Source organism: Dryobates pubescens, chromosome 4 (assembly GCF_014839835.1).
Source record: "Dryobates pubescens isolate bDryPub1 chromosome 4, bDryPub1.pri, whole genome shotgun sequence".
Taxonomy (NCBI): domain Eukaryota; kingdom Metazoa; phylum Chordata; class Aves; order Piciformes; family Picidae; genus Dryobates; species Dryobates pubescens.
Genome location: NC_071615.1, coordinates 11,118,431 through 11,137,075, shown reverse-complemented (window position 1 = coordinate 11,137,075; position 18,645 = coordinate 11,118,431). Strand labels below are relative to the sequence as shown.

The window sequence follows — 18,645 nt, the reverse complement described above, 5'->3', positions numbered from 1 at the left end:
TCTGGCTGCCCCTTCCTGCTACCCACATTCCCTGGCAGAACCATGGAATTGTTAGGGTTGGAAAAGACCTCCAAGAGCCTCCAGGTCAGCCTTCAGCCCAGCACCACCATGGCCATCATACCATGGCCCCAGCTGCCATGGCCACAAGTTTCTTGAACACCCCCAGGGATGGGGACTCCACCACCTCCCCTGGCAGCCTGTTCCAGTCCCTGACCATTCCTGCAGCAAAGAGATTTGTTCTAATCTCCAACCTAAACCTCCCCAGCTTTTCAGGTGCTCCACAGCCCATTAGGAGGAACACTGCAGGCTCCTCACCACAGGAGGCTTGCAGGAGAAGTTTTGCCCATTGATGACATCAAACCTCCTGCTGCTGCCACATTCAGAGACACCGAAACTAGATGCAGAAGGAAAGAGGAAACTGGTTCAAGTACTTTCAGGTGATCCTCAGCAGAATGACCTGGCTCTGGCTGTGACATGGAGCCCAGAGCTAACTTCAGGGCTGACAGAAGATGTGCAAGTGGCAGAGGACAGCGTTGTGTCCTTATCTAGGGGTGGGCACCAGCCAGGGCTGCTTCATAGAGCGACAGGTCGCGCTGGGTAGGAAGGGACCCTCCAAGGTCATCCTGTCCAACCCCCCCACACTCAGCAGTTGGATCAGGCTGCCCAGGGACACATCGAGTCTGATCCTGAACATCTCCAGGGACAGAGCTTCAACCACACCCTTGGGCAGCCTGTTCCAGTGTCTCCCTACCCTCATTGTGCAGAACTCCCTCCTGATGCCCAACCTAAATCTGCCCTGCTCCAGCTTCAAACCATTGCCCCTTGTCCCATCACCACAGGCCTTCTGAACAGCCCCTCCCCAGCCTTCCTGTAGGTTCTGAGGCTCTTCAGCCAGTGCCAAGGTCCCTGGGCAGTGATTCCACCCCAGACACCAGCTCCTGCAGGCAGAGACAGAAAAAAACCCTCCCAGCATCAGAGAAGCTACCAAGGGGGCAGGGGGTTGGAGAGGGCACCACAGCTGCTGGTTGGGCCAAAGCAGGAGACTTTTGCCTTGTGGCTCACCCAGGACTAAAGGGGGTTTGAGGTTTTTTTTTCCCCACTTTAAACAAACCAGAGATGATTTTGTTGTGCTGTCAGTCCCAGTCAGCCAGGCAAGGCTGGACTGGGAGCAGAAGAGAGGCAGAGATCATAGAATGGTCTGGGTTGGAAGGGACCTCTGAAGGTCACCTAGTCCAACCCCCCCCCTGCAGTAAGCAGGGGCATCCTCAACTAGATCAGGTTGCCCAGAGCCCTGTCCAGCCTCCCTGGATATCTGCAGGGATGGGGCCTCAACCACCTCCCCAGTGTAGTGAGGGATGAGGGATTCAAACAGGAAGAAGGCAGATCTAGATCAGGTGTAAGGAAGAAATTCTTCCCTGTGAGGGTGGTGAGACACTGCCACTGGAAGGTGGTGGATGCCCTATCCCTGGAACCATTCCAGGTCAGGTTGTGTGGGGCCCTAGTTGCAGATGCTGATTGCAGGGGGGTTGGACTAGATGACCTTTAAAGGTCCCTTCCCACCCAAAGCGGTCTGTGGTGAATTTTGTTGTGCTGCCAGCCCCAATGAGGCAGGCAAGGCTGGGCTGGGAGCAGAGGAGAGGCAGGGATTCACCAGGCAGCTCCAGGAGGGCTCTGCTGAGACAGTCACACCAAAAGCACGGCAAGAAGCAGAAGCCATAGGCCACTTCTCCTGGCCAGGAGATGTTCCTCAGCCTTTCCCAGCTCAGCAGAGCTGTCTCAGCAGCAGCAGCAGCTGCAGGCATGTTCCCAACCCAAACATTCCCTGCAGAGGTGACAGATGTGTTTGCTTTTGCTGATCGTGGGAGCCCACCCCCAGCCTCCCCCAGCTATCCCCCATGCCTTTGATCCCCTGCACCCCTGAAGCACAAGGTGACCTACCTCTCTGCACCACTGCTGGGAGCTGAGCTAGAAGAGTCTTGAAGAGCTCTGACTCCCCTTCTCCCAGCTGGATGCTGGCAGCTGAACAGCTGCAGATGGGAGATCAGACTCACCCAGAGGAGGAGGACAGGGCAGTGCAGAATCCCTGACTGCTTTGGCTGAAGGGACCTTCAAAGCTCATCCAGTCCAAGCCCCCTGCAGTCAACAGGGACATCCCCAACTACAGCAGGCTGCTCAGAGCCCCAACCAGCCTGACCTGCAGCAATGCTTCCAGACATGGGGCATCTGCCACCTCTCTGGGCAGCCTGAGAGAGGGTCTCACCACCCTCCCAACGAAGAGTTTGTTCCTTGCATCTGATCTAAAGCTTCCCTCTTTGAGTCTGAAACCACCACCCCTTGTCCTATCACTGCTTCCCCTTGTAGAAAGCCCTTCTCCAGCCTCCTTGTAGGCCTTCCTTAGGTTCTGGCAGGCTGTTGGAAGGTCTTCCCATGGCTCTCCATCGTGCCTTTCATCCCCCTGCACCGGCTCTGCTCCTTTACCACATTCTTTTCAGATGAGCACATTAGAAAGGGACCTAAAATAGAAACTGATGAGCAGAAATTCCACCAAGATCTGCCTCATGCTGGCAGACATCACTTCCAAGCACAGAGAGGATTAAACTGTGACAAAGAAGATGATAAAAAAAGCCTGACTGGCAGTGCAGAGGCCCAGCACAGGACCATCTCCTGGAGTGAGAGGCTTTCAAAGCCCCTGCACAGGAAAAATGCAACAGCTCAGTGGTAGCATCTTGGATGTTGACCAGTTCAAAGAGAAGAGATTTGTTGATTTCAAAGCAGGTTGGACCTCAGCTTGGCTCCCAAGAACATGCTCTTCAAGGGGGTCTTGCCAAAATGGAGCTGCTGGTAGAGGTGGAGCTATTCTGCTCTTGATTTACCCCATGCAGTGCTACAAGCTGGGGTCAGAGTGGCTGGAGAGCAGCCAGGCAGAAAGGGACCTGGGGGTACTGGTTGATGGTAGGCTGAACATGAGCTTGCAGTGTGCCCAGGTGGCCAGGAAGGCAAATGGCATCCTGGCCTGTATCAGGAGCAGTGTGGCCAGCAGGAGCAGGGAGGTCATTCTGCCCTGTGCTCAGCACTGGTGAGGCCACACCTTGAGTCCTGTGTCCAGTTCTGGGCCCCTCAGTTTAGGAAAGATGTTGAGGTGCTGGAAGGTGTCCAGAGAAGGGCAACAAAGCTGGGGAGGGGTCTGGAGCACAGCCCTGTGAGGAGAGGCTGAGGGAGCTGGGGTTGCTTAGCCTGGAGAAGAGGAGGCTCAGGGGAGACCTTCTTGCTGTCTACAACTCCCTGAAGGGAGGTTGTAGCCAGGTGGGGGTTGGTCTCTTCTCCCAGGCAAGCAGCACCAGAACAAGAGGACACAGTCTCAAACTGTGCCAGGGGAGGTTTAGGCTGGATGCTAAGAAGAAGTTCCTCATAGAAAGAGAGATTGGCCATGGGAATGTGCTGCCCAGGGAGGTGGTGGAGTCCCCATCCCTGGAGGTGTTTAGGAAGAGGCTGCATGGGGTGCTTGGTGCCATGGTTTAGTTGATTAGATAGTGCTGGGTGCTAGGTTGGACTTGATGATCTCAAAGGTCTTTCCCAAGCTGGTTAATTCTATTCCATTTTATTCAGAGATCAGCAGGGCTGTCTGGTTGCCACAGAGGAGGCATGACTCACTGCACCAGAGGCCTCCTGAGGTGCAGAAGGTGTTTGTAGAGAGCTGGGGGGGGGGGGTTGGGGGGGTTGGTTGTGTTTGCAATCTCTGATGCTCCCTAACAGAGCTATGAACTGTCAGGAAACCTGCCAGAGGTAGCTCTCAGCAGCTCTGTGACACAGCACATTGTCTCCTTTCCCCCAGCTTCACACTGCAGCACCTTTGACTCAGCTCTTTCAGAGCCTCTGGGCAGGTTAAGTCCAATGAAGGTGTCTGAGGGTGGACAACCACCTCTCAGCAGTGTGCAGCAGCCAGCACAGGCAATGCTAACACCAGCAGGTCAGATCAGAGGTGTTTATGGACAGAGTTCAAAGAGCAGAACATCAAAGAGCACTGCAGGTGAACCAGATATGATGTTAAAGTCATACCAGGGAGTCTCCACCACTGAGCATTACCTGTTAGTAAGTCCTTACTCCACAAACCCTGAAGGAGAAAGCTGCATCCATGTGAACACACAAGTGAGGAGGAACTGGGCTTTGTAGAGCCTGGAATGACAGTGCTGAGAGCTTAGAGATCCAAGGACAGTCAGGTGTGTGATGAGATCCAGCTCAGCTCACCACTCTTTGCTCCAACAGGCTCCTCCACAGGGCTGGGGATTGAAGGTGTCTGTTTCCAAAGGCTGGGAACACCTCTGCAACAGGCTTCATGCAGACTGTGAGGACAGGGCAGGGATAAACCTGCCCCCAAGCCCCAGTTAATCAGTTCTCCTGATTAACAAACCCACCAGAGCCATTACCTCAAGCCCACCTGAAGCAAAAGGAATCTCAAGCACAGGGCCAGCTGCTAGAACAGGTCCTGGGTCAGCCACCTGCCCCAAGGGCTTCAGCCCACTCTGAAGGTGGAAGAAGTAAAACATTTCAGAGTCATTTCAGCTGGAACAGATCTTTAAGATCCACCAGTTCCAGCATTATCCCAGCACTACTAAGTCTGCTGCTAAACCATGGCCTTCAGCACCACATCTCCACATCCTTTCAATCCCTCCAGGGGTGGGAACTGTCCTTCTTGAACTGGGCAGCCCAGAACTGGACCCAGTGCTCCAGATGTGGCCTCTCCAGAGCAGAGGAGAGAGAGAACCTCCCTTGACCTGCTGGCCACATACTTCTTGATGCACCCCAGGATGCCATTGGCCTTCTTGGCCACAAGGACACATTGCTGGCTCCTGGGCATCCTGTTGTCCACCAGGACTCCCAGGTCCTTTCCCCTAGAGCAGCTCTTAATAGGAGTGGGGCCCAGCTCAGCCCAAGCATCTCACATGTGCAGGCACAAGCATACCATTGATGTTCTTATCTAGGAAGCAAAGGTTGGAAGTTCTTTCCACAGTCACACAGCCCAGCCCTTCCCCTTGGGGGGGCAAAGGGTTTCTGTGGACACACTCTGAGCAGAGGGTTAACCAAATCCTGTACTTCTGTGGCCAGTTCAGGGAATTAGCTCAACAGAAACTTGACTGTGGGTGGCTTGTGGCCACCAGTGGCTAAGCTCAGTGATGGAGAGGCAGGCAGGCAAGGGAAGGTCACTTCTTTGTATTGCTTCTGTTCTTCTGCAGTGATGACTGAAAACACTTCTGAGGACTGCTTGCTTTGTTCTGGTATCTCAGTAATGTCCTTCCCTCCATCTCCAGTCCTAGCCCATGTTAACCATTTCTAAAGCCAGGAGCACAGAAAGTCACAGACAGGAGGGAAATGGTTAGCATAGAATGGGTTGGGGTGGAAGAGACCTCCAAAGCTCCTCCAGTCCAACCCCCTGCACTCAGCAGGGACATCCTCTGCTGGAGCAGGTTGCTCAGAACCTTGTCCAGCTTCACCTTGGAGATCTCCAGGGATGGGGCCTCAACTCTCTCTCTGGGCAGCCTGTTGCAGTGTTCCAGCACCCTCATGGTGCAGAACTTGTTCCTCACATCCAATCTCAGTCTGCTCTGCTCTCATTTCAAACCATTGCCCCTCCTGCTGTCCCTGCAGGCCTTTGCAAACAGTCCCTCTGCAGCCTTCTTGTAGCCCCCTTCAGGTCCTGGCAGGCTGCCCTAAGGTCTGCCTGGAGCCTTCTCTTCTCCAGGCTGCACAACCCCAGCTCCCTCAGCCTGTCCCCACAGCAGAAGTGCTCCAGCTTCTGATCATTTGCATGCCCTCCTCTGGACACACTCCATCAGCCCCATGTCCTTGCTCTATTGAGGGCTCCAGAGCTGGACACAGCACTGCAGGAGAGGTCTCACCAGAGCAGAGCAGAGTGGCAGAATCCCCTCTCTCCATCTGCTGCTTTTGATGCAGCCCAGGCTGCCATTGGCCTTCTGAGCTGCAAGCTTGTAACTGCTGCAAAAATCCTCACTGAGGAGGAAACAAAGAGGTTGTCACTGAAGCAGCTGTGAAGAGGTTAACTGCCAATGAGTGAGACACAGGCCAAATATCAATACTTATAAACATTTATTGTTTTTCTGATAGGAAGGTTGCAAGATTCAGTTCCAAACACCAGGGCAAGGACTTCCAGTGGGGCTTTGTTTCTTTTAAGAGGAAAGAAAGAAGAATGAGAAACTGGTGTGAAGATCCTACCAGAAGCAGTGCAAATTGAGGTTAATTTCTTTCTTACCTTTCTGAGCTGCCAAGCTAAGCCCTTCCCAGTTCATTAAAGTCCACTTTAACATCCTCCAGTCCCTTGTACCTGACTCCTTGGGGCTCCCCTTCTTTCCCCCATCCCCAAAAGGACACAGCTGGTTCAGAGACAGCCTGGTACCAACAGTAGAGCCTGGAGAAAGCCAAGGTGGTGGCACTGGGCAGAAATGAAACCTGAACTGGGGATGAACAGAGCTCAACCTTCCCAAGCAGCTGTGCACAGGGCAGGGGCACCCAGCAGGGCAGCTCCCCAGCTCCCTGCCACACAGACATTTTACACACCCACAAAGAGACAACAGAGGGAAATCAGACAAGCCAAGAACACTTTACTCTTAGTTTCAAACTAAGGCAGGCAAGCTCCAGGTCAGGAGTCAATGACACCTCAGCCAAGTCCACCGGCGCACAGCTGGGCACCTGCCTCGTGCCAGCTGCTCACAGTGGGCAAAGAAAGGGTCACTGAAACCACCAAAAGCCACCAGGAGAGTCGACAGCAGCAGCAGCCACCCTGTTCTGTGCTGGTACTGCTCACCCAGATGCACAGGCTGAGGCTGGCACATGCAAAGTCCCATCACTGTGATCCTGGCTCAAGCAGGAGGCTGCTGGGCCCAGGGCTGCAGCTCCGGCACACTCCTCAGAAGGTGATGTTTGCAAGGCCTGTTTGAGAGGGGAAAGGGAGGGGGAGGAGAAACCAAAGTGTTTATCCTGCTGCCACCTGTACCCCACTGCTGCTGGGACAGTTAGAGACAGAAAGAAGGTGTGCCAGGGGAAGTTCAGGCTGGAGGGGAGGAGAAAGTTCTTCCCAGAGAGAGCTGTTAGGCATTGGAATGTGCTGCCCAGGGAGGTGGTGGAGTCCCCATCCCTGGAGGGGATTGGATGTGGCACTTGGTGCCATGGTCTAGTAGTCCTGAGGTGCTGGGTGACAGCTTGGACTTGATGATCTCAAAGGTCTTTTCCAACCTTATTGATTCTGTGATTCTAAGGTGGCTTTGAGAGCTATTTTTCTGTTTAAACTTAACTGTAAAGGATTTGGTGAGAGGAAGAGGAAAGAGGTTGGATCTTCTTTTAACCCTCTGTTTGGCTGTGATCAGCAATTCACAGAGTCACAGAATGGAAGGGGGTGGAAGGGACTGCTGGGGATCAGCCCCCCTGCCAAAGCAGGATCACCTAGGGCAGGCCACCCAGAATGCATCCAGGTGGGGTCTGAAAGTTTCCAGAGAAGGAATTCTTTTGGATAAGCCAATCTGGAGCACAGCCCTGTGAGGAGAGGCTGAGGGAGCTGGGGTTGCTTAGCCTGCAGAAGAGGAGGCTCAGGGGAGACCTTCTTGCTCTCTACAACTACCTGAAGGGAGGTTGTAGCCAAGTGGGGGTTGGTCTCTTCTCCCAGGCAAGCAGCACCAGGACAAGAGGACACAGTCTCAAGCTGTGCCAGGGGAGGCTTAGGCTGGAGGTGAGGAAGAAGTTCTTCCCAGCAAGAGAGATTGGCCATGGGAATGTGCTGCCCAGGGAGGTGGTGGAGTCCCCATCCCTGGAGGTGTTTAGGAGGAGACTGGATGGGGTGCTTGGTGCCATGGTTTAGTTGATTAGATGGTGCTGGGTGATAGGTTGGACTTGATGATCTTGAAAGTATTTTCCAACCTGGTTAATTCAATTCAATTCAATTCAATTCCTATTCCTATTCCTATTCCTATTCCTATTCAATTCTATTGCTGAAGTTATTCCTGGCAGAAAGAACAGCACAGAGGCTGCTGCTGTACCTAAGGGTCTGCCCCTGAAATGACAAAGAGAAAGCTGGGGAGAACACCCATGAGGGCAGCAAATCCTCATGGGATGGAGAAAACTGCTTTAGATGAGGCAGAGCTATGCACAGACACTTGATTATCCCCTTTGAGATTTGTTTCACTTCTAAGACATGCTGCACAGCTCAACCTCAGCACCCAAACTGTCCCAAACACTTCTCTGGTCACAGCAAGGAACAACCCTGGAGACCCCAGGACCAGCAGCTGCTGGCAACAAGGGAACCTTTTCGCCTTAGCTCCTTTAGAAATCAGTTCTAGATTACAGCCAGCAGTTTTCAGCCCTGAGAAATGAAAAGTGCATTTCTGCTGCTCCAAATTGCCACAGTTGTAGAGCTGGGGTCTGCAGACACAAGCCAGCAGCAGTAATAGGAGCAGGAACAACTGGTGTAAGCTGGAACCCAGGAGGTTCCAGCTGAACAGGAGGGGAAACTGTGGTGTGAGGGTGCTGGAGCCCTGCAGCAGGCTGCCCTGAGAGGCTGTGGAGTCTCCTTGTCCGGAGAGCTTCCAACCCCCCCTGGCCATTGTGATCCTGGGCAAGCTGCTGTGGGTGCCCTGCTTGAGCAGGGGGTTGGAGTGGGTGATCTCCAGGGGTCCCTTTCAATCCCAGCATGCTGCCATTGTGGGATCTCTGTCACAGCAGGCTACTGAAGGCCTAAGTTTCCCAGCTGCAGCTACTCTGGCTGCACACAGCTTCAGCAGGGACCATGCATAGCCACACTTGCTAAGGAACAGCAAATACATTTTGTTCTTGAGTGCTACCCTGTCAGGAGCAAGGCAAGGGCAAAGAAGGAGAAAGGGAAGAAAAGGATAGAAACTGGCAGGCAAGGAGGTTTTCTGGAGAGGCTGTTCCCTGAAGGTGCAGGAGGAAGTGGAGCTGGAGTGTGTCTGCAGGAGCTGGCTTTCTAAGTTGGACAGCAAAGGGCTACAAGCACCCAGGCTTCACCCAAACCACAACCCTTTCCATTCCAGCACTTCCTAAGCAGCAGCAAGATACAGAATGCTCCACAGAGAATAAATCAAGTGGGTTTGTTTCAAAGAGATTCCACCCTTGGAGAGACTTTGAAAAGACTAAAAGCAGCATTTCAAAGAGTTGAGTTCAGAGGGAATTTTTCTTCTTCTCCCCCCCCCCCCAAGGAGAAAGCAGAGTGGAAAACTGAAGCCTCAGATGGATGCAAATGGGGACAGAGCAGAAGAAGGCTGGGCTAAGAAAGAGGGGTTTATTTTTGTGTTGTCAGGACACTGTGATTCCATCTCCTGTGTGCCCATATGGCACTTCACATGCATGTGATTTGTAAACCTTTCAATTAGCAGTGATAGTAGAAGGCAGGCAGTTATTTAAAGCAACCCATAAGGCAGCTTTCAGCAGAAATTCTAACTCCCTGGGCTGGACAAACTTCCTGTTGGGCAGTTAGATGCCTACACAAACCCTCGTGGGAGAAACAGCCATGAGGCACCACCTGGGAGGTGGTGAGAGAGCAGCAGACCCTGCTCCTGCAACACCATACCTCTGGCAGACAGCTGCTGTGCCCAGGCCCAGCCTCTCCACACAAAGTCACCTCCTACATCATAGAATCAGAGAATTGCTTGGGTTGGAAAAGTCCTCCAGGATCATCCAGTCCAACCATCAACCCAACACCACCATGGCCACTAAACCATGGCCCCAAGTGCCACATCATGGAATGGTTTGGGTTGGAAGGGACCTCCAAAGGGCATCCAGCCCAACCCCCCTGCAGTCAGCAGGGACATCCTCCCCTAGAGCAGCTTACTCAGAGCCTTGTTCAGCCTGCCCTTGAAGATCTCCAGGGATGGGGCCTCAGTGACCTCCCTGGGCATCCTGCTGCAGTGTTCCATGTGTCCTGAACACCTCCAGGGACAGAGACTCCACCACCTTCCTGGGCAGCCTGCTCCAATGCCTGACCTCTCTTACAGGACAGAAATTTCCCCTGATCTCCAGCCTCAAGCTCCCCTGGCACAATTCCAGGCCACACTGGAGGACCTTACCCAGGTTGCTGCTGTCCTTGGAAGCCCAGCAGATGCAGTAGTGCTGCATGAGCTGCTCAAACAGCTCCTTCTCATCAAGGAATTCGAGTCCTTCTATTCTGCAGGGAGAAAACACAAACTGTGAGTCAGGCTGCAGTCTCAGCACAGTTTTCAACCTGCTCTTCTCACTCCCCCAGAGTGCAACCCATGGCCATAAGGCAATCAACCTCCCAGGAAATTAATGCAGGTCCTTAAGGAAGATGTCCCCACCTCTCCTAGCCCTTGCTGTCCATGTAACTGGCCCACAAGGTGTTTCCAGCTTCTCACCCCTGGGATTTCCTGTTCCAAGACTGATCTGTGCAACAAATATTAGTATTTCCCTTCCAGCCCCTTTGCTATAGATTTAGACTGGAGAATAGGAAGACATTCTTGACAGTGAGGGTGGGGGAGACACTGGAGCAGGCTGCCCAGGGAGGCTGTGGCTGCCCCCTCCCTGGAGGTGTTCAAAGCCAGGTTGGATGAGGCCTTGAGCAAGCTGGGCTGGTGGGAGGTGTCCCTGCCCATGGCAGGGGGTTGGAACTGGATGAGCTTTGAGGTCCCTTCCAAGCCAACCCATTCTCTATGACCTGCATGTACCTGGTCCTGCTGGGTTTAAGAAGCCCCCAGGGCACAGCCCAAAGGAAGCAGATTTCTCTCTACCAAAGGACTGCAGTGAAGAACTGCAGGCAGCATTTGCTCCAGACAATGACAACAAGTCCAGATGATGTCTTGGAAGAGCGATGGGTGCAGCTTCTAACAGCTCTCCCACATGAGCTCATGATAAAGCACAAACCAAATGGTACAGAAGATCTGAGCATTCTTTGTTTTCCTAAATGGTTCCTACCTAGGAGTCTCAGAGCAAGGTGTTTGAATGTCTCCCACCACACAAATGGGAGAACTCCTCCCAAGCTGTGCTTGCTTTGAGATGTTTAAGCTGGCACTCTCCTCTCTCTCACTCCAAAATACTTGGATATCATTAATGATTTTCTTTCCTCTGCTCTGCTCAGACCCCATCTCCAATTCTGCCTCCAGTGCTGGTGTCCCCAGCACAAGGAGGACACAGAGCTGTTGGAGTGAGGCCAGAGGAGGCCACAAAGATGATCCACAGGCTGGAGCACCTCTGCTGTGAGGATAGGCTGAGGGAGCTGGGGTTGTTCAGAGGGACCTCAGAGCTGCCTTCCATTACCTGAAGGGATCCTACAGGCAGACTGCAGAGGGATTTGTCATGAGGGTGTCTAGAGCCAGGACAAGGGGCAATGGTTTGAAGCTGAGGGACAGCAGGGTTAGACTGGATCTGAGCAGGAAGCTCTTCAGTAGGAGGATGGTGAGACTCTGGAACAGGCTGCCCAGGGAGGTTGTGGATGCCTGTGGATGCCATGTGAGGAAGTTCAAGGCCAGGCTGGATGAGGCCTGGAGCAGCCAAGTCTAGTTGTGAGGTGTCCCTGCCCATGGTGGGGAGCTTGGAGCAGATGAGCTCTGAGGTCCCTTCCAACCTGAGCCATCCTAGGATTGTTATTTTCCATGCTAAGTGTGTGGAAGGGAGGATCACAAGAGGCTGAGGGGCAAGAGATCCTGCACTGCCAGCCATGGCAGTGCTGCAGGAGAAGACCTTGGGAAGTTTTGTGTCAGCAGCAAACATTCTTTGCCTCATCAGAGGGGAGAGGCAGAGTTTATGTAACCCAGCTCCTGGCAATTGGGACAAGCGGAAGGAGCTGAGCAGATCCAAGGTAGACAAAAATGCTGCAAAGAAAGCACAAGCTGTGTCTCTCCTCCACAAGTGCCATATGTTCCACACTGCCACCACTCCCAGCTACACAACCTATGGCTTGCAGGCTCACCTGTTCAGCCCCATGCTTTGAGAAACCCCCGGGTGGGGCTGCTCAGGATGGTAGAATGGGTTGGGTTGGAGGGGACCTCCAAAGGGCATCCAGACCCACTGCCCTCAAGCAGCAGGGACATCCTCCACGAGAGCAGGCTGCTCAGAGCCTTGTGTTCAGCCTCACCTCAAAGACCTCCAGGCACAGGGCCCCAGTGACCTCCCTGGGCAACCTGTTGCAGCGTCCCAGCACCCCCATGGTGCAGAACCTGTTGCTCACATCCAACCTAAAGCTCCTCTGGTGACCAAGGCTACCTCAGCCTGGAGTTAATGACTGACTTGTGCCAATTCAGATCCAGATTTTGCACCTTGCAAGCTACTCACTCAGGTCCCCCTTTCTCAGCTTTGGTGTTGTGCAGGCTGGGTGTTCACAAGAAGCCTCTGTAAGAACTCTGCAGTGTTTCTGCAGCATCTTTTATCTGCACATTTCTCACAGATTCCCAGAATGGGCTGGCTTGGGAGGGACCTTAAAGAGCATCCAGCTCCAGTCCCCCTGCCATGGGCAGGGACACCTCCCACTAGCCCAGCTTGCTCAAGGCCTCATCCAGCTGGGCCTGGAACACCCCCAGGGAGGGAGCATCCACAGCCCCCCTGGGCAACCTGTTCCAGTGTCTCACCACCCTCACTGTCAAGAATTTCTTCTTCATCTCCAGTCTCAATCTCCCCTCTTCCAGCTCAAAACCATTGCCCCTTGCCCTGTCACTACAAGCCCTTGTCAAAAGTCCCTCTCCAGCTGTCACAAGATGCTTTAGAATCATAGAATCACAGAATCAGTAAGGCTGGAAAAGACCTCAAAGATCATCAAGTCCAACCTGTCACCCAACACCTCAGGACTACTAAACCATGGCACCAAGTGCCACGTCCAATCCCCTCTTGAACACCTCCAGGGATGGGGACTTCACCACCTCCCTGGGCAGCACATTCCAATGGCTAACTACTCTCTCTGGGAAGAACTTTCTCCTCACCTCCAGCCTAAACTCCCCTGGCGCATCTTGAGACTGTGTCCTCTTGTTCTGGTGCTGCTTGCCTGGGAGAAGAGACCAACCCCCACCTGGCTACAACCTCCCTTCAGGGAGTTGTAGACAGCAAGAAGGTCTCCCCTGAGCCTCCTCTTCTGCAGGCTAAACAATGGTACCCAAATGCAATCTATATGGTACCCAAATGCAACCCCAGCAGTGCCAGTGTACCCCTGGCAGCAGTAACCCTCTGGGTCATTAATGTTCCTCCAGGCATCATCCTGAAGGCTCTGCAGAGCTTCAGCCTCAGTCATGCTCTGTGCACCTCGCCAGCATCCGCACGCAGCCTCCTCTCCGTCCTACTGGGGGATCCCATGCTCCACACTGAGGTGAACTACCTTGGAAATGGCATCTGGAGGTGACCTTTGGCCTTGGGCAAGCTCTCAGTGATACCTTTTGACATCAGCCTGGGGCAGAGAGCTGTACACCTTCATCATGTCGATGGCACGGGCGGTCTCCCAGCCGTTCAGCAGCAAGCGGTCCCGCTGCAAACAGACAGGCAGCAGCCTTCAGAGCACTCCAGCACAAACACCAGGCCACACTCCTCCTCCCCAGGGATTTTCTAGGCCATCTGCCTGACCTGTTCTTTAAAGGGCTCTTAGACTCTTTCTAAGCATGTGCTGCTACCAGGGGGATAGATGGAGCTGTGCTCTGCTCTGCTGCAGGTTTTGTGCAGCCGCCTGAAGTCAAGCGACCGCCAGTGGTGGTTGTGGCCCTGGGCAGCCTGCTCTAGTTGGAGGTGTCACTGCTCACTGCAGGGGGTTTGGACAAGATAAGCTTGGAGGGTCCCTTTCACCCAATGCAATCTGTGAGTAACAGGAACCAGTGTGAGATGGGTAAGAGAGAAGCCCACCCCACAGCTGCTTTGCCAGCTGCTCCCAAGCAGCGCACGCACGAGAGGCAGAGCCAGCAGGTGGATTCATTGAGTTCCACATCAGAGCCAGGCAGAGCTCTGCCCCCCTCACCTGAGAGTCCAAGGACCTGCAGACTTCCACTCCAGCCAGGTTGCACTGCCTTCTCTGCAGGTTCTCAATCATGATCTGCCCGAAGCGGTCCATCATGTTCACCTCGGGGAGAGGAGACAAAAGGGTTGCCCTTCCCACAGGGACACAACCACAGCCAAGAGCAGCAGCTGGCTCAACCCCTGCAACCATCCAGGTCAGCAAATGCACAGGGGAGCACTCACTTCAGGGATTCATAGGATGCTTTGGGTTGGAGGAGACCTCAAAGCTCATCCAGTTCCAACCCCCTGCCATGGGCAGGGACACCTCCCACCAAGCCCAGCTTGCTCAAGGCCTCATCCAGCCTGGCCTTGAACACCTCCATGGAGAGGGCAGCCACAACCTCCCTGGGCAGCCTGTGCCAGTGCCTCCCCACCCTCACTGTCAAGAATTTCTTCCTAACCTCCAGTCTGTCTCCCCTCTGCCAGCTCAAAGCCATTGCCCTTTGTCCTGTCACTCCAAGCCCTTGTCAAATGCCCCTCCCCAGTGCTCCTGCAGCCCCTTCAGGTGCTGGAAGGGCTGCCTGGAGCCTTCCCTCCTCCAGGCTGAACAACCCCAGCTCCCTCAGCTTGTCCCCATAGAGAAGGCTCTCTAGCATCTGATCATATTCATGCCTTCCTCTAGACCCACTCCAACCTGACACCAGGTGTCATTTCCCAGTGCCACCCTCCCCTCAGCTCCCTCCCCATTCCCCAGCTGAGTGCCACTCTGGCAGTGCCAGGGCTGCTTCCCTGAGACCCAGGGGCTGGGCACCGCAGGCCCACTCTGCTGTACACTGGCAGCAGCGTGCTTCAGCTCTGTGGCACCAGCTCACAGCTTGGAAGATCCCCTTACTAATTCCTGGAGCCACCTAGTTCCCCTGAGGCAGCTTTTGACTTGCAGCCAGAGGAGCTGAGTTCATGCTGCTGTGATTTCTGCTCCAAAGGAGACTGAGAGGCAATTATGGAATCTTACCCACCCCTGGCCAACGTTCAGCACCGTTTCTGTCTCCTCTCTCTTATCTAAACCAATATTCTACAGTTGTCTCCACACACACTGATTTAAGTCTCAGTTACTAAAGATCAACACAGTGCCAAAATTGTCTTCCAGCATAGCTGGATGCTCCTCACAAAGAGCTAAACATCTCCAAACCAAGCCCAGCCCTGCAGGACTTCAGCAGGAGCTCTCTGTACAACAGGATGGGCCCTGCTCTTTCTTTTCACAAGCACAAAATCTGCTCTCTGCAGTAGGAGTTCTGGCAATCAGGCAGCTCTAAAAATGCCATTTTTAGAAGAGAATAGAATAGAATTAACCAGGTTGGAAAATAGTTTCAAGATCATCGAGTCCAACCTATCACCCAGCACCATCTGATCAACTAAACCATGGCACCAAGCACCCCAGCCAGCCTCTTCCTAAACACCTCCAGGGATGGGGACTCCACCACCTCCCTGGGCAGCACATTCCCATGGCCAATCTCTCTATGAAGAACTTCTTCCTAGCATCCAGCCTGAACCTCCCCTGGCACAGCTTGAGACTGTGTCCTCTTGTCCTGGTGCTGCTTGCCTGGAAGAAGAGACCAACCCCCACCTGGCTACAACCTCCCTTCAGGTAGCTGTAGACAGCAAGAAGGTCTCCCCTGAGCCTCCTCTTCTCCAGGCTAAGCAACCCCAGCTCCCTCAGCCTCTCCTCACAGGGCTGTGCTCCAGACCCCTCCCCAGCCTTGTTGCCCTTCTCTGGACATGTTCAAGAGTCTCAATGTCCTTCTTAAATTGAGGGGCCCAGAACTGGACACAGGATTCAAGGTGTGGTCTAACCAGTGCTGAGCACAGGGCAGAATGACCTCCCTGCTCCTGCTGGCCACACTGTTCCTGATACAGGCCAGGATGCCATTGGCCTTCTTGGCCACCTGGGCACACTGCTGGCTCACGTTCAGCTGCTGTCAACCAGTACCCCCAGGTCCCTTTCTGCCTGGCTGCTTTCCAGCCACTCTGACCCCAATTACCTGCTCATAATTGATGAACATCCCCACTGGGAAAGTGCTTGCTGCCCACTTGAGCAGCTCTGCAGACTGCTGTGGGGTCATGTACACCAGCACACACTCTGCCACCAGCAGCGTCGGCAAGCTTGAAAACAAAACGGCAGGAGAAGCAGCTCAGGTAAAGAACAGCAGAAACCCAGAGAGGATTCCAGGCAAGCAAAGTCATCTCATGGCCCACAGTGTCTTCAGAGAGCCTCCTTTTTCATCAACCAGCCATTTAAGACCGAATGAAATCACCAAGCTGACTGGAGCTGGGCTTTCTGGCAGGCGATGGATGCACCACGGGTAACTCCCATGGGTACAGAGCAGAGATTCAGAGATGCAGAGTGCAAACCACTCTGGTTGGCAGGCACCTGACAGATCATCCAGTTCCAACCCCCTGCCATGGGCAGGGACACCTGCCCCTAGACCAAGTTGCTCAAGGCCTCATCCAGCCTGGTCTTGAACACCTCCATGGAGGGGGCAGCCACAACCTCCCTGGGCAGCCTGTCCCAGGGCCTCCCCACCCTCACTAGAAAGAATTTCTTCCTCATCTCCAGCCTCAGTCTCCCCTCTTCCAGCTCAAAGCTGTTGGCCCTTGTCCTGTCACTCCAAGCCCTTGTCAGAAGTCCCTCCTCTGTCCCCATCTCCAAACCTTTCCCCACCAGCAGAGTTTTCCTTCAGGCTTGCTGGGCAAACCTTGGTGCCAAGAATTTCCTCTCATCCCTGAGGGGCCAAGGGAGCTGAGAGCAGGGTGGGTCCTTCACCTCACAGTGGTGGCTGAAGAAGAGGCAGGTGCTGGAGAAGCCTCTTCTGAGAGGAGTGTTGGCTTGAATGGACTGAAGCTCAGGGAGGGGATATTTGGACTGGAGATGAGGAAGAAATTCTTTCCAGTGAGGGTTAGGAGACACTGGGACAGGTTGCCCAGGGAGGCTGTGGCTGCCCCCTCCCTGGAGGTGTTGAGGGCCAGGTTGGATGAGACCTTGAGCAAGCTGGGCTGGTGGGAGGTGTCCCTGCCCATGGCCATGGAACTGGGTGAGCTTTCTGTCCCTTCCAACCTAAACCATTCTATGCAGATCAAGTCCAACCCTCAGCTCAGCACTGCCAGGTCACCACCACACCACATCCCTCAGCACCACTTCTCCATGGCTTGTAACCAATCCACAGCCTTTGAGAGAGAAGCAAAATGAGAAATACATTAGAAAGGGGGAAGGGGGAAAAGGGAAGGGGGAAAAGGGAAGGGGGAAAAGGGAAGGGGGAAAAGGGAAGGGGGAAAAGGGAAGGGGGAAAAGGGAAGGGGGAAAAGGGAAGGGGGAAAAGGGAAGGGGGAAAAGGGAAGGGGGAAAAGGGAAGGGGGAAAAGGGAAGGGGGAAAAGGGAAGGGGGAAAAGGGAAGGGGGAAAAGGGAAGGGGGAAAAGGGAAGGGGGAAAAGGGAAGGGGGAAAAGGGAAGGGGGAAAAGGGAAGGGGGAAAAGGGAAGGGGGAAAAGGGAAGGGGGAAAAGGGAAGGGGGAAAAGGGAAGGGGGAAAAGGGAAGGGGGAAAAGGGAAGGGGGAAAAGGGAAGGGGGAAAAGGGAAGGGGGAAAAGGGAAGGGGGAAAAGGGAAGGGGGAAAAGGGAAGGGGGAAAAGGGAAGGGGGAAAAGGGAAGGGGGAAAAGGGAAGGGGGAAAAGGGAAGGGGGAAAAGGGAGAAGAAGAAGTAAAAAAGAAGTTTCTCTATAAAAGAAGTTCTCAGAAGAATTTTAATTAGCCCAATGTGTTCAGTCCCTGTGAAGTACACTTCACATTATCTACCCAAATGCAATCCAGAGCCTGCACGTTGCAGCTTCCCCCTCCATCCACAAACCCCCCAAAAATAGACATCCACAGGAGTAATTTTCTTTAGAATTAGGGAATTTTCTTTTAATTGCTGGAATGAACAGGAAGGAGGAAAAAAAAAAAAGAGGAGAAATTCTACAGGGAGCAGCAATGTAGGCAAGCAAGGCAAGATTGCAGGAGCTGGAAGTGCAGAGACTTAAATGGCAATGGGATGCATTCTGCTTCCCCATATGCTCTCTCCCACCCAGCCAGATAGCCTCTATAAATATAGCTGAGATCTGAGAGCTGTGTCCATCATCTGCTCTAAAAAACTTCAGTCCTGCCCCCTCCAGAAGCCCAATGCTTGAACAACAAACCCCAGAGAGTGGCTTCCAGAGTGAAGTTCACAGAATCAGAGAATGGGTTGGAAGGGACCTCCCAAGGGCATCCAGTCCAAACCCCCTGCAGGCACCAGGGACACCCTCCACTAGAGCAAGCTGCTCAGAGCCTTGTCCAGCCTCACCTCTAAGGCCTCCAGGGCTAGGGCCTCAAGCACCTCCCTGGGCAACCTATTGCAGTCTTCCAGCACCCTCATGGTGCAGAACTTGTTCCTCACATCCAAACTAAACCTGCTCTGCTCTCATATCAAACCACTGTCCCTCATCCTGTCCCTGCAGGCCTTTGCAAACAGTCCCTCTGCAGCCTTCCTATGGGCAACTGGTCACATTTTGATCCAGCTCTAGTGCAGGGATTCACCTGGAATAACTCAGGATTACAGAATCACAGGATGGGGAGGGGTTGGAAGGGAACCCATCCAGTCCAAAGCTCCTGCTAAAGCAGATTCTCTTCAATGAACTTC

The 18,645-nt window shown here is 53.7% G+C and overlaps 1 protein-coding gene across 2 annotated transcripts in view; it reads right to left on the bottom strand.

The window, feature by feature from the left end:
- Nucleotides 1-6,116: 6,116 nt before the first annotated feature.
- Nucleotides 6,117-18,645, bottom strand: part of LCMT1 (leucine carboxyl methyltransferase 1) — a 31,558-nt gene continuing 19,029 nt past the window's right edge. For both annotated transcript variants that reach the window (XM_054180547.1, XM_054180546.1), the window contains exons 7-11: nt 15,978-16,098; nt 13,961-14,062; nt 13,389-13,480; nt 10,086-10,183; nt 6,117-6,942 (exon numbers count right to left, since the gene is read on the bottom strand). In XM_054180547.1, the coding sequence (XP_054036522.1) occupies nt 6,920-6,942; nt 10,086-10,183; nt 13,389-13,480; nt 13,961-14,062; nt 15,978-16,098 (436 nt within the window). In that variant the 3' untranslated portion in view covers nt 6,117-6,919. The remainder of the gene's footprint in view (nt 6,943-10,085; nt 10,184-13,388; nt 13,481-13,960; nt 14,063-15,977; nt 16,099-18,645) is intronic.